At 45.0% G+C, this 14,674-nt stretch overlaps 1 protein-coding gene across 2 annotated transcripts in view; it reads left to right on the plus strand.

Moving 5' to 3' along the window:
* The window catches only part of CDC40 (cell division cycle 40), a 38,993-nt gene extending 31,853 nt beyond the window's left edge, over positions 1–7,140 (plus strand). Inside the window, exons 13-16 of one of the 2 annotated variants that reach the window (XM_061990459.1) lie at positions 2,598–2,674; positions 5,042–5,186; positions 6,044–6,248; positions 6,730–7,140. In XM_061990459.1, coding sequence (XP_061846443.1) covers positions 2,598–2,674; positions 5,042–5,186; positions 6,044–6,221 — 400 coding nt within the window. In that variant the 3' untranslated portion in view covers positions 6,222–6,248; positions 6,730–7,140. Of the gene's footprint in view, positions 1–2,597; positions 2,675–5,041; positions 5,187–6,043; positions 6,511–6,729 lie in introns of those variants that run through there. The other variant, XM_061990458.1, reaches the window with a different exon arrangement.
* The last annotated feature ends 7,534 nt before the right edge of the window (positions 7,141–14,674 follow it).

Here is a 14,674-nt window from a genome sequence, read left to right on the forward strand (position 1 = left end):
TGGTCAGTCATTGGAACTCCATAATGCAAGTCTAGCACAGACTCTTGCAGATTAAATTATTTATTTAAGGATCCTAATGGGAGTACTTTAAAATTCATCTGCCTTCGCTTTTCATTTGATTCTTTGATTACAGCAGGGATATTCAAGTTGGCACGGGTATCATACTGTGTGTTCTTCTCCTAGAAAATGCAGCATGTTATTTTGTCTTTGTCTGCTTCAGATTTGTCTGATCCTACTTGGCTAAACAATGAAATTATTTGGGCAATTGACCACGGAGGCTTTTATTTCCTTTTACCTTCAAGTCATCTAGCAAAGCAAGAACTGTGCGGTGATAATTTAGTTATTACCTTGACAGGCTTCAGGGGCTTGTCATCTCAGTAAAGCTATACCCCTCAGCAGGCCTTTTCTCTCCATTGTTCCTGCTAAAGATACTGTAGTCTCCTCAGAGAGCTCTTCATGATGTGTAGATCCCAAAATTGGATTGGATTTAGTTTGGGTTGGTTTTTTTTCCTTTTTTCTTTAAAAGCATTTTTCTCTCTCCTGCTTGGGGAAGAAGTTGTATTAGAACCCCAGAGTACCACATTTCTAAATCTTGGCTAGCAGACACTACTTTTGATATTTAAAACTTTCCTGCTTTTGAAATGCTGCAAAGTGGGGAAAGGACTTGATGATCTTCAAATTTAGAGATTTGAACAAACAATATATCGCATGAGTTTTGAGGTCAGGCAACCATGACAGCATCTTCCTTGGTAATTTGTTTTCAATTTTCTTTTAAGGGAGCAGGCTGATATTACTTATTTAGCAATTTAACTGGAAGCAAATGTGAAACATAAATGTATCTCTTTATTCTGCCTAACAGTTTAATGCAGCATATCCTGCACCTTTCCTAAGTGTGTCTGGTAGGCTTCAGCATAAAATAAAGCTATCTTGAATCCCAGTAGATGAGCCTGCCTTCATTTGTAAAGGGAGAGAAGGCAGGACAACCTGTGCTGCATTTAAATTCCTCACTGCAGTACAATTCAGCACTGGAGATGTGTCTTCAGTGGTGAGACTTTTAACGGGGCTTCCAGTGGGATTGCTTTTACCTTGCACTGAGGTGAGCTCAGCTGACTGGTGGGCTGAGGGAGCGCTGGATGGTGGGAGCTGATTGGGATCCAGCCTCAGTGCAGCCACATCCTTGTGCCCTGTTGCAGGTGGGTTTTCAAGCTGTTTGGGTACTGATGCAAAAGGGTAGGATGGGGCATGGAGGGCCACACTCCCTGTGCTGTCACGTTGGTCAGTCTCGGAGATTGTGTGGACTTTTTGTTACTCCTTTACATGTCTCTTGCCCAACAGTAGTCTTAGGTCTGTCTGTTTGGAAGCCAGTTATCCTCACACACGTTCTTATCCACAGAGTATGTGAAGTTGGTTGCCCTTCTTATTCTGAAGGACAAGTTATTGTAACATTTAATTCGCTGGAGCATTCATGTCGCTTCCCAACAACAGAGCAGCTTCTCACCCCGCTGCCCACGTGCACATGACTTAACACACAAGATGATGGGAAATAACTTGCTCCCCAATAAAACAGGATTGTAATTACCTTGCTAATGTTGGCCGTATTGTCATCCAGCAAGGCTTGGGCAGCTGGTACAAGGCAGCCACCCACGCTCCCTGCCCCGACAGCGTCCCAGCAGCCCTTGTACTCTCTGAATTACACAATGAAACCATAACCATCCGCTTTGTATTAATTAATGTTGCTACAGAACATTTTGCATGTGTTTTCTGCTGAATACATTAATCAAATCTATTTTCTGCTGGAGGTTTATTTTGCTTAATGAGAAAGACATGTGCATGCCTTCGTTTTTTGCCAGTCTTCTAGTGCAGGGTATGAGGACTACTGTGAATATGCACAGACCATTATTAATTCAATTTGTATAGTCAAAACCAAGTGACCGTTCTGCAGAGTAAGGATTAGTCTGTACTTGTTCTTTTTCTCTAGGCTTTTGTACAGGACAGTGTACGTTCTTAACATACACTGGCACAGTCCTGTATGCAATCAAGAGTGAGGAGTTCACAGTTCAGTTCAGCTGTGAACATTTGGAATTGGTTGGCAACCCATTTGGGAAGATGAGGAGGAAAAGGGCATTGACAGAGAGAGGGACAGAGAGAGACTCCTCTTTTCTTTCCTTTACAAAAAAAGGGCATAAATATTGCAGTTAAAACTCAAGTCATTAAGCCATTCCAATAAGATACCTGTGTATTGCCAGTCTGTTCTCACTATCCATGTAAAAACTGTGTAAAAACTGCAGTTAAACTGGAGGCAATAGAGTTTTTATGTTACAGTTTTACTCTTGACAATGGGAATTGTGATTCTACTTTAGGCTCTGGGCCATGTGATTGGGGTAGGTTCAGTCTAGCAGAGGTCATCCTGGAGATGGCTCTGCAGCTGGAGCTCTCTAGGTGGGCATTCATAATATGTTTGAGCTTTGGCACATTCTTCCTTAAGGACAACCCCATATGCTCTCCATGGTTCAGTGGCTGAGTAAATCAGCTGGCTGAAGGCAGCCCTTTGGAACATCTCCATGTCTTCATAAAACACATACTTCTTCCTTTTGCAGGGACATTCCTGTAGACTTCAAGTACATAGCTGAGCCAAGCATGCATTCGATGCCAGCCGTGACTTTGTCTCCAAATGGTAGGTTAACACTTTAATGCCTTCTTAGGCCTAGTTTACAGAGGCATCTTACTGATAATCTCTCTGTAGTGTTGCATCCCCCATCACCCTGCATGACCTACCCCCCCAAATCACTGTGTGCATTTATTCCAATGTCAGACTGGGCCCTGTTTTGATTTAGAAGTCTTAAGAACAACAAGTATGTCAATATGAGGATAACTCTATCGACTTAAATTTAGACCTTCATCCAGACAAGAGAAAAGGACTCTTTCTTTTCACAAAGCCACGCTGTACTCTTTGCTGTATTTAAAATATTAAGATACACAACGGTGGGAACTGACTGGCTGCAAAGTACTAAGCAATTTCAGCAGTCCTTGTGGTGCCACCGTGAAAGCAGAAACCGATGTTGTACATGATCATGTTCACGCTGTCCCTTTCTAGTCTGAACACAGCCCAAATAACTCTTGTATAAGAGAAATCCCAAATTATCTCAGTGTTTCCACATGGTAATGTTTCACAGGATGTTTTTGTTCTTCAATTAGAACCAAACTAAAGGAGGATAAAGGTTTGGTGCTTGTGGTAATCAGAGAAAATCCTTCTAACAGGATAAAATCTCTGTTATTTGGTTAGGCCAAAATTAAATGGCTTTAGTGTCAACAATATTGAAGTGCTGCCAGATGTACAGTCAACAGTCCCGTTACACTGACTAGTGGCTCATCAACTTGTTGCACAGCTAACATTTTCAGCCAGCTCTCAGCATCAAATTGTGTTTACTTTGCAGTGTAAATATTTTATTCTTAACAGTAGAAGTGGGTTTCTAATATAAAAAGGAAGATGCTGGGGAAAGAGATGGATGCATTTAAAAATGTTAACTTCCCAAGCTGGGCTTTTTCAACTACTGCTTCTGAAATTGCCCAACTTGCTGTATTCTGAGGCAGTTCTTTAGCTCATCTCATTCTTCTACAGTGAAGTACTGGATTTCTCATTCTTTCTCCAGTTCTGGTTGGCCAGCCTTTGAGTATTTGATTTCTGAGACAGTAAATGATGTTAGGAATGAAGTAGTCATTCTTTCAGCTCTAGATTTCACCCATCACATTAACTAACATTATCTTGACCTCTGGTACTTCAGTGTCACACAGAACACATTCTTTCAGAATAGCTATGCTACAGATGGTGCATAGTTATGCTACACATGATGCATCATTTTGGAGTTAAACAAGCCCTTTCAAGAAAAGTAAATTGAAAATTTTACAAATGTTGAACTTTTCTGCCCAGGGGCACTGGTTCATTAATCTCATCAATTAACTTTTTCCTCCTGAACAGTGTAGGAAACAGAACTTTTAAGAATTGGGAGAATAACTGGAACACAAGAAGTTCCAAAGAAATACAAGGAAGAATTTCTTCACTGTGAGGGTGATGGAGCACTGGAACAGGCTGCCCAGATGGGTTGTGGAGTCTCCTTCTCTGGGGACATTCAGAACCCACCTGGATGAGTTCCTGTGTGACCTACTCTAGGTGGTCCTGCTCTGGCAGGGAGGTTGGACTAGGTGACCTTTCGAGGTCCCTTCTAAATCTTGAGATTCTGTGGTTCTCTAATAATATGCTTGGAATACACACTTGATTTGTTTCCTGTGAAGGCTGAAGAAGAATCCTCAAATTCCAAGCTAATAGCTGGGAGTGTGATCAGATTTACAGTCAAGTCAGCACATTTTATGATATCACTGTTTGTGCAGAACACTGTGAAGGCAGTGATGATACACAGAGTTCAGGACAGGAGTCTCTCTACTGTGGTGTTCTGTGGCACATTGTCTTCACTGGATTCTCAGGCAGAAGTTAATGCACTGCCAAGACACAAAATGAGATTTATTAAACTGCATTCCATTAGAGCAGAAAATACGACAGAGTTGCAAAAATATAGGGATTTTCAAACTCCCAAGTCTGCCTTAGACCTGGTTTTCCTGTAAAGAAAATAGATTACCATCTTAGAGTACCCACAAAACAGGCAATTGAATGGATTGCACATAGATGGGGTTTCCCCCCTCATCTGAATTACTTGATTATGTGCACCAGCAAGCTTACTCAGTAGCTTAGAAACTTATGAGTATGCCAGTGGCATTGATGCAGCACATAGTCCTAACAGCCAGAGCTTCTCTAGAGTCCTGAGTGCATTTTGTAGGAACAGGCATCCCAAATCCTGTCAAACATAAGGTTTTGCCTCTTGGCAGTTGTACTAGGCAGAAGCAATATCAGCTTAGAACTCTGGTTCATCATCAAAACCTGGATTAAGGTATTGCAAGAAAAGTTATTAAAACCTCTTTTAAATATCCAGTTATGTCTATTTCTTTCGTTGCAGCGCTCTGATACAACTTTTGTTTGTTGTGTTTGTAGGGAAATGGTTAGCTTGCCAGTCGATGGATAACCAAATTCTGATCTTTGGAGCTCAGAACAGATTCAGATTAAACAAAAAGAAAATTTTCAAAGGTCACATGGTAGCTGGCTACGCTTGTCAAGTGGATTTTTCACCTGACATGAGGTAAGTGGGTTTAAGGTTTTTTTGTGGGAATGAGCTTCATCTTACAACTTGCTGACTTAGACACTGCATTTCTTTTTGAGTGCTCTGCAAAAGTGATTGCTGCACAACCATCCTATTAGCCTTGTGTCAGACAGGGTTCCCCAGCCAAGCAGGAAAACGGAACGTTTACTGTCATCATCTGACAGGACTAAGTTATACTCGGTGGTTGCTCTGAGCAACATTTACAAAACAGTCCATATAGTCCAGACATCCCATTCTGCAAGGACAATTTACGCTGCTATGAACCCTTCCAGAGCCTCCCCTTGTTTTGCCCAGCCCTGGTGCAGCACAGGAGACTTGCCCTGGCATGGTCTGCAGCCCACAGTCTATTTCCTCAATATGAGCTTGTCAAGAACACCGGGGGTTCATTTATTGTTGAGAGAACCATCTTTTTCGTCTTGTTTGCTTAGTAATGGGCCCATACATTTACCACTGTACATACATAAGATATTGCTATAAAAAATTGGAGAATAACCTCAGCAAGAGCGGAGGAAGAAGTAGAGAGAAGTGTCTATAAATCTTAGAGGAACCTCTGACACTTTCCCTTTCGCTGATTTATTCTGTTTGGTTCCAGTAACACACTGTATGGTGCGATTGCATTGCTTAGCACATTTACCTCGCAGCTGATGAATCACCTTCTGCAGCATTTGTGCCTTCAGAGCACAGCATGAATGCTGATGCTTTGGGAGGTGTGTTTGCAGACTGTCAGACAGGAAGCTCGCTGGGTGAAGCTTTTCCACTACTCAGTGTAAAAGTGTATCATAATGCCAGCAGTCTTCATGTGTGATGCAGCTTTTTATTTAATCCTGTTATTACAGCTATGTGATATCCGGAGATGCAGATGGCAAACTTAACATCTGGGACTGGAAGACAACAAAACTCTACAGCAGATTAAAAGCCCATGACAAAGTCTGCATCGGCGCAGTGTGGCATCCCCACGAAACATCCAAAGTCATCACGTGCGGCTGGGACGGTCTGATTAAACTGTGGGACTAAAGAGGAGGCTACTAAAGACCTGAAGGTGTAAGTCCTGCACAGCTCTGGGCTTAGGGGGAATTGTGCTGTGAGGATGGGTAGACCATGTGTAGTACTGCAGTTCTGGGCTAGCTGTATATATGCACTAAGAAATGGGGAATCTTCAGGAGGCACAACTGGAAGGACGTAGTTCTCAGTCAGACCTCCGAGTGCGAGAAGCCGAGGTCATCTGAAGCATGCAGAATCAAGTGCTAGTTTGTCATGTCACTGTTTGTGCCACTCTTGTAAAATAAAATAATTCTAAGAAAAACTATTTTTGTGGATCTGGCTGTCAGAGATGTGGGGAGTTAGAGGAGAAAAACAGCAATTGTGTAACTCTCTTCCTGAGAAGACATGTTTGATACCTACTGCAGTAGAGCTGGGAAAGATGCCTTTTGTTTATCTGGTTTTGGATGGTATTTTGTTGTCCCTAAAATACTTCTACCTTCAAAGAACACAAACCCACTCACTGAGATTTGTTAATTCACAGTAGAAATGAAGAACTACTGGGAATCCAGCAGTTGCCGGAGAAACTGCATCAGCTGAAGACTCTCCACAAACTCTTAGTTTCTGTCTGTATTTAACAATAGCATCATGCCAATCACTGAGTTTTATCCTTGCAAGTAGTCCTCAGTTTCAAGATTTTGCTTGTAATGCTTGTGTGAGGTGGGTTTTTTTCCTCTTCCCATATGCTGTTATGTTCCAGTAAGCATGACACATAGATAAAAAAACCAAACAAAAAGAAAATGGAATATTTCTTGTTCAGTTTGGAAGATGTTGTATTATGAGCCCCACACAGGTTTTGGCAATGTGCTGTATATACATTTCACACTTTTTCTCTTTAAAGAACTTATTTTTAATAAATCTTCTTTTTATAAAAAGCCTGCTTCTCTTCAGATTTTCTGTCTAGCAGTGCCCATGTGAAATATTTTTTCCCCATTTGGTGTTTGACTTTGCAGTTGTGCCATCATCCAGGTCAACTCATTCTCTTGTGCCATTCCTACAAAACTACCACTAGTTGGAAATGGGAGGGAACAATCCTTCCAGCCCCCCACCTGCTCTCTTTTTGAGCATAGAATGGAAATAAAAAGGTGTAACAAATCTATCCCATGGATCAGTCTTTAATTACAGCTTTGAATTATGCTGTGTTGTTTACTGTAAATCAAGTCCCTGCTCATCAAGTATAAACAACAGTAAAGAAGCAATTGCCTTAATTGATGGCAGGATAGAAGATACAGCACTACTGTAGACAAGATTCAAGGAGTCTCAAATTGTGTAGACAGAAGGAAATAGGTTCCTTGTTTTGTGAGGTGTGTGTTGGTTTGGGGTATTTTGATTGATTAATGAGGCCATTCTGTCTTGTTCACAAGTTCCTGCTAAAGTTAGGCCCCTGTGAGTGAACATGGAGCTTACACATTTTTAGACCAACTCTCTCAAGCTGAGCCTCAGCCTTTCCACTGTCCATTCATGTTAGTGTGTACTGCACCAAGTTTACATATTTCTGTTCAGTTTCCCTTCTCAGCAGCCTTATCTACCCAAGAAACTCCCCCTGCTGTTTTCACAAATGATGAACTAGTGATAACTGGGTATGGCCTTGACTCACCCCCAGCCAGGGGCTGAGATGGGCAAGGGTAGAGTCTGGAGAAAGAGGAAAGAGATGGTCTAGCATGTCCTGAGGCCTGTCCACTCTTAGAGTGGCTGTCAGCACTTCAGGGTGTGAGTGGGAGAGCGCTACTGCCACGTGGCAGAGAGTGAATTTCCAGCATGGTCCTTCTCGGAGGAAAGTCTCAACTCCTGAACTGGGCCCTGAGCTTGGGCGTGCGCTGTGCACCAAGTGTTGCTTTGGGAGAAAATTGGCTGAAACCATTTAGAACAGTTTTCTTCTTTCAAATACATTTCCTAAACATGGAGGTGGCAGTGTGCCCTGACCATTAACAGTGTGCAAGTACAGGGAATAGGGGAGGAGAGGAGGAGTAGCACAGGTACATAAGGTTCTCACAGGAGTGTATATTGGCTTTGGTATCAAAAAAGTCTTTCCCAAATGCTTAAAAAGCCTTTAAAACTTAAGATACAAAATGCTTGGCTCTGTAGTTGGTACTGTGGTTCTCTTTCACATGGTGCCTACCAGGCAGAAATTCATATACATATATTTATATGTAAAGTATAAAAATAAGTGTATAAACTTTTGTAGTAGCATGGTAAGTGTTGCCTTTGGAGGAAAAGAAGAAGAAAGGAGATTTTTGTCGATTCTGCTGGCGTTCATGAATTGGTATTAAGTGTTTGCAACACGCCCTGAATCAAAATTCCCCCAGGAACTTTCAGATAAAATCCTTTGTCCCTCACAGTTGGTGTTAATCGTTAGTGGAATTTCTCACATCTGCACAGAAGCTCGAGGGGGGAGAATTTTTATGAGGATAGTTCCCTGTGGCTGGCTCAAGGGCCTCAGAGTGGGAAGCTGCCGCTCTCAGTGAGCTCGCTGGGCTCAGACACACACTCGGGCATGTGTCTGTGTGGCACGAGTCTTGGCTTGTCTTCCCAGCAGCCACCTGGAAAAAGATTTCCTACTGAGCTAATTAACTTGGGTCGTGTCCTCCTCTTATCTTCCCAACTTCAGGTTTCACCAGAAATTGGTCTGTTACAAACGTCGGTCAGAACGTGTCTAGACTGAGCTCCCCGCCCCAGGCTGAACTCTGCGTGTGAGCAGACAGCCAGGGAAGAGGCAGCGCTGGGAGAAAAGGGAAGAGTGTGTTTTGAGTTCCCCCAATTTACTCTCCTCTAACATTAGTGATTCTCCTCTAACAAAGTGATTCAAGCCAAAAGGAGCTTCTTGGGAGGGCTGGAGGCAAGTGTGGTGCATTGGCAGGAAGGACTAAGTGTGAGCTGGAGCGCAGGGCTGCTGTCACAGCGTCGTAATTTTGCCCTCCTTTCTGGTGCATCTGTAACTTTGAGAAATGATGTGCCAATACGTTGCCACTTTTATTAATACCAATTACAGTGGAAGTTTTACTGATAAGTGAGCTGCCTCCATCATTCTTGGAGTTCTGCCTGGGGAACTTGAGAGTTCCTCTGGCCTCGTGCCACCTTTTACTTGGATTTTTTCCACATGCGAGATGGGGAAATAGCCCACGGATCCTCGTGCAACTTGCTGGTTGCAAGGAGGCTGTCTGTCTTGCAGCAGATGGTCTTGGCATCTGTCTGCTCTGACTTTGTAATTGTCCCCAGTAAGATGGGCTGTTCAATCTTTGCCCTCATTACAAGGAACAAACATCTAAATTACCCATACATCCAGAAAAGTCCAAGATGGTCTTGTAAAAAGCCAGTTTTTAGCAACAGGCAGATGTTCAATACACCATTTAACACTCTGGTCTTTAAAGGCTGATTAACAGTGAGCCTCGCAGCTCTGACAGCCCAGTAACACAATGTACTTTCCTTTTTCTACCAGCTGGTCATTGCAAAATCCTGCTCCCGTTTGCTAGGATGACTCCATGTGACAAGCAGCCTGCACAAGGGGGAACGCGTGGAGAGTGGTGGAGAGAGGAGTTTTGCTTGGAAGGCTAAACAGTTGAACCTATACTCTAGAAAAGAGATGCCAGGGAGGTTGTTCCTCTAGAGACTACTTAAGGACTTGATACAGTAGGTCGACTTCGCTAGCATACACTCAAAATTTAAGTCAGTCTCATATCTTGCAGTAAAATATGCCTTTGCTGTCAGGCTTGCTGATAAAAAGAGAGACACCAAAGCTGTCTTGTGGCACTCAGAAAACTGCTTGTGGTGGAGTTACGTTTACAGAAGCCTCTTGCAGAGTTCAAAGCTTTTAGAAACAAGTTGCAATGACTTTCAACAGGGCATGGACATCTAAATTCGCCAGGTGCACTGGAACTTTGACCTCAGATTTGTTTGTTATCTTGTTGTATGAGCATTTAAAATGTGTTAAATGCTAAAGCACTGAGCCTTTCTGAGTCTCCTTTCAACCTGCTGTATTTCATCGAATAGATTCACAGAATCGTTTGGGTTGGAAAAGACCTTTGAGTCCCACCATTAGGTAAGCCCTACCAAGCCCACCACTAAACCATGTCCCTAAGCATCACATCTACACACTTTTTAAATACTTCCAGGGATGGTGACTCCTCTGCTTCCCTGGGCAGCCTGTTCCAATGCTTGACAACCCTTTTGGTGAAGAACTTTTTCCTAATCTCCAACCTAAATGCTACTGGGAGACTGCAAAAATGAAACGTTATTGCATACGTGTTGGGTTTGTCAATCAGGATAAGAGGTTTTCAGTTGGCCTTGGGGTTTTCTGGCCAGTCTAAAAGATGTCAAGACTAACTGAGCCCATCTCCTGTGATTTGGGGAAGGAAGACACCACCACCACCGATCTTCTAGGGAGTCATTTCAGTAATAGGAAATTTATGGAGCTTTAAGACCACTGAAAGTTACCTGGACATGGTTCCGGGAGCTGCAACACTTTCGATTGCTCCAGCATAATTGCTTTAACTCCCCAACTAAACTCAATTGTGGAACAAGTCAGGGGGTTTTGGTAAAGCTTAAACTTGCAAAGCAACAATTGGGAAGGCAGGGGAAGGCAAAATGCCCAGTCCTAGGAAAGCTGTAACAATTTAACTTCCTACCTTAGCTTGCACCAGACTAATTGCGCCCTGTAGCTGTGACTTGCTCACCCAGGCTAGTTGGTTGTATTTTGCTCCTGCATCCTGATACAATCTTGTTCCTTCAGCTCCAGTGTTCCTTGGTCAGCAGATGGAGGGGAGTCTGACTTTGAATGAAGTCACTTGTCAGGCCAGACATCTGCAGGAAAATGAAGGCCCATTGCCCAGAGTCTTCACAACCACTTTGTCACAACAGCTTCTCTGCAGCAAGCTCCTCTTTCCCTGCCCTGGTGCCAAAATTGTTTGGAGTACCTTGTGGAATGGAGGCAAGTTGGTTTGATTTGTTTTTCGTCATGACTCCTCCAATATTAGGAGAGTGGAACAACATGATGGAACATTTCTTCAGATGATGCTTTCTCCTATTCCTTGGTGCAATCTTCCTCTCTACATAAAGAAGTTAGAAGGCATTTCAGGGCTTCTCCTGTCTGGCCAGTCAGTCTGGGAGGTCAGCGTGGGGTTGTCTGGCAAAGCCAAAGCTCCTGGCAAAGCTCTGGGCTGGTGTCACTGCAGAGATGTGGGTACTCCTGGGGCACAGCTGCTGCTGCGTTGGAGGTCAGGTGGCTATTCCCACCTCCTGCTGTGAGAGTGGTGGCACCCAAGGTGGTGCTTCCACTTATCTGCAGGTGAACGCAAAGGTGGGAGTCGTATCTTTTGGATTTGACTCAGAAATGGCATTTCAAATATAGGGGAGAGAAACAGCAGCTGAGGCACAGTAGCAATTTAATTACTTGCAGAAGCTTTGTACTGTGTAGGCCACTGCCTTTTCTTTGAGGAAACTGCTGGAAACCAAACAAGTGCGGTCATCCAACAAAAGAACCAGGGGAGTTGCATGGTTGTCCGAGTCGTCGTTTCTAGGCAGCTCACAGTGGGCTCCTCTTCTCCCACGTGTAAGGCCGTGCCCATCAGGGTAAGGGATTTAGCACAGGCTCTGCAAAGGTCTCTTTCTGAACCAGCTGAAATGCTTTATGACAGGTAGGTCAAACGATGCCATGACCAGGGACTTCTATTTAAGGGAAGAGATCCGTTCATTATCCCAGGCGGTTCCCTTCAAGTGCCAGGCTTGCTCCACAGATGCTGCTAGTGGAAGGAGGCAGGTATAAATGTGTCTCTGAATATAGGTCAGCTCCGAACTTCTACCAGCACTAAACCAGGTCTCTACTGACTGCAATTAAATGTCACATTGTGTTAACAAGCAGGAAGAAATCAGGAGTGATTTACTACTGAATAACCCTGAGGATCCTTTCAAGGGCAAGGGAGCGGCTAATGAAGCTCATGAAATCAAAGGTTTTGAGTGAACCAGATGGTCTCAGCTGTTGAATAATTCACCAGAGAGAATGAGTGCTATTTCTTCAGGTGTGCTACTGGGTGATACGTCTTCTTGGCATCTGCCAGGAAGGGCCAAGCGTATGTTCCCTTTACGCTTTCTTTGATCTCTCGCAGTCGAGAGGCGCTGGCGAAGAGCAGCCCTGGGGCCAGAAGCACGGGCAATGAACCTCAGCTTTTAGAATGCTGCAGGAGCTCAAGCCTTTGCTCAAACTTTGGAACCTTCAAGCCAGGGTGGCGTTCAGAAAGGGAACATTGTTTCCCTGGATAAATGTGTGTCCTAACACACGCCGGGTTTGTTCAGCCAAGGGCAAAGCCTCACAGCCGTCTCTCAGACCAACCAGAGGGAAAAACCAGAATTTACTGCATCCTCTGCAGGAGATGCTGCATGCTGCCCAGACCAGGCACTTAGCAATATTTTAGCAATGCCAGGACAGGCCAGTGGCCCTTTCTTCCTGCCTGGGCATGGCTGTGCAGTTTCCAGGCTGTGGTTGTAATGGGAGAAAGCCCTGCCCACACTGGTTTTAATGGTGCTCTGTACTTTGCCCTTGAAGAAGCGGTGACCATGATCTCTGTGCAGGTCTGATTTGGGAATTGAAGTACAATGCTGGCATGTGGTTACTGCAGGATTCACTGCAGGGAGATCATATCAACAAGCTCCTCACCTGCGCTGCCACTTCTCCAATAATGCACTCCTGGCCAGAGCTGCTCCTGGGCAGTCCAGGCTCAAACACAGGTACCAAACACGTGTGGCTGTCCCTGAGGTAGCTGGTAAGGTTGAGAACCAATGATTCCTGGGGGGGTGTATATACCTGGCTCTGGCTGAAGTGGCATAAGCCTGTGGATGCCAACAGAGGCAGATCCCTACCCTTTCCCTCAGCACATTCCCTACCAGGCTGGACGTAGTGCCTGAGCAGGGTGGAGGGCTGGGGCCTGACCAGGGCCTGGGTCCCTCAGTGCCAGCCATGCGCCGGGGGCAGAGGCAACCAGCGCCAGCCCGTGCCTCTCTGCACCCACCCAACAGCCCAGGAGTTTGGGGATGAGAATGGAACTTATTGAAGAGTCTATCCTTTAGGTAAGAGATTAATCAAAGAGAAGGGGTAAAGGCACAAAAGGAAGACTTCAGAAAGGAAGACTGCAACTCCACTTTAAGAGATGCAAAGTGTTCTGGTTTAGCAAGGAGCAGCGGGTTGCAGTGAAGACCCGGTAAAGAGTTTGCGGACCCTCCCCCGGCTCCTGGGTTCACACCCACCTCCGGCCCGGCTGGGCCAATCTGGCGCCTCTGCGATCACTATTTAGGGGACGGGAATTTGAAATGCGAGTCGGGAGGTGGAGAGTGATACAAGATGGAGGCCACCACGCGGACCCTTCAGCCAGAGAAGGAGGAAGGAACGAGAAGCAGTAGACCGGAGACCCCTCTGCAAGCCGTGGCGAGAATACAAGCTGTGCCCCTGAAACCTATGGAGATTCGTGGCAAGACTGAGAGCCACCAACAGCTCCGTGTGGGTGAGCCCGGACGGGCGGGGGACTGTGTGGGGAGACGGCCATGGCCCAGGCCGTGCTGGAGAGCCTGCGCGCCGCAGAGCAGCCCCACACGAGAGGCAGAGAGGAGCTGCAGCCTTTGGAATAAGTGGGCATCGGAGCAGCCCGTGCAAGTCTGCCATGCTTGTGAGTTACCCCATGGACTTGCAGGGAGGACTGGTGTGGCGTTCACCCGTCCTGAGGAGGGACAAACGGCAGAAGCTCTCGGAAACCGACTGACTGAACCCCCCACTGCCTGCCCCCCCGAACCGTTCAGGGGGGGGCAAGGTAAAAACACCGGGATCAGGGCTCTGAACCCGGGAAGAGGGGAGGGGTGGCAAGAAGGTGTTCTTAAAAAGGCTGGTTGGACTCTCCATTGATGTATTACTCTGGGTTGTTTCATTTTGGTTATGTTTTGGTTGATGTTGCATTAAATTATTTTCTGTTTTCTTCCCCAAAACCGAGTAGCCTGGTCTGTTTTGTCCTGAACCTTAAGCGGCAATTAAGCCCTCCCTGCCCTCGAGCAATCCTCAGCCTCTTCGGTACTCGAGGCTAATCGTGGCCTTTGTTCCCTGGTGCATGAAATAAGAGCTGTTCATTCTGTCCCATAGTATCACATAACTGCCTCCAGAATGAGAAATGGCTTTTATCTGTCTTGTATCTGAGAGAATGTTCCTTAAAAATTGCCATAGTTACTGGAGGCTTTTCTTGCAGAAGATGCTTTTGCTGCAGCCTGAATTGTTCCTGACACCACCTGGCAATCCTGAAAGACATTAGCTGAGGGTCTGCTAAACTCTTACCCAAAGCAGAACCAGAATGTACTTCATTTCTGTAATTTACATACACATCACCAGGTTTTTTTCTTCAAGGCAATAAATGATGGAAGGTGTGTATCCCTTTGGAATCTTAACACCTTGGAGGGATCAT

Source organism: Colius striatus, chromosome 2 (genome assembly GCF_028858725.1).
Source record: "Colius striatus isolate bColStr4 chromosome 2, bColStr4.1.hap1, whole genome shotgun sequence".
Taxonomy (NCBI): domain Eukaryota; kingdom Metazoa; phylum Chordata; class Aves; order Coliiformes; family Coliidae; genus Colius; species Colius striatus.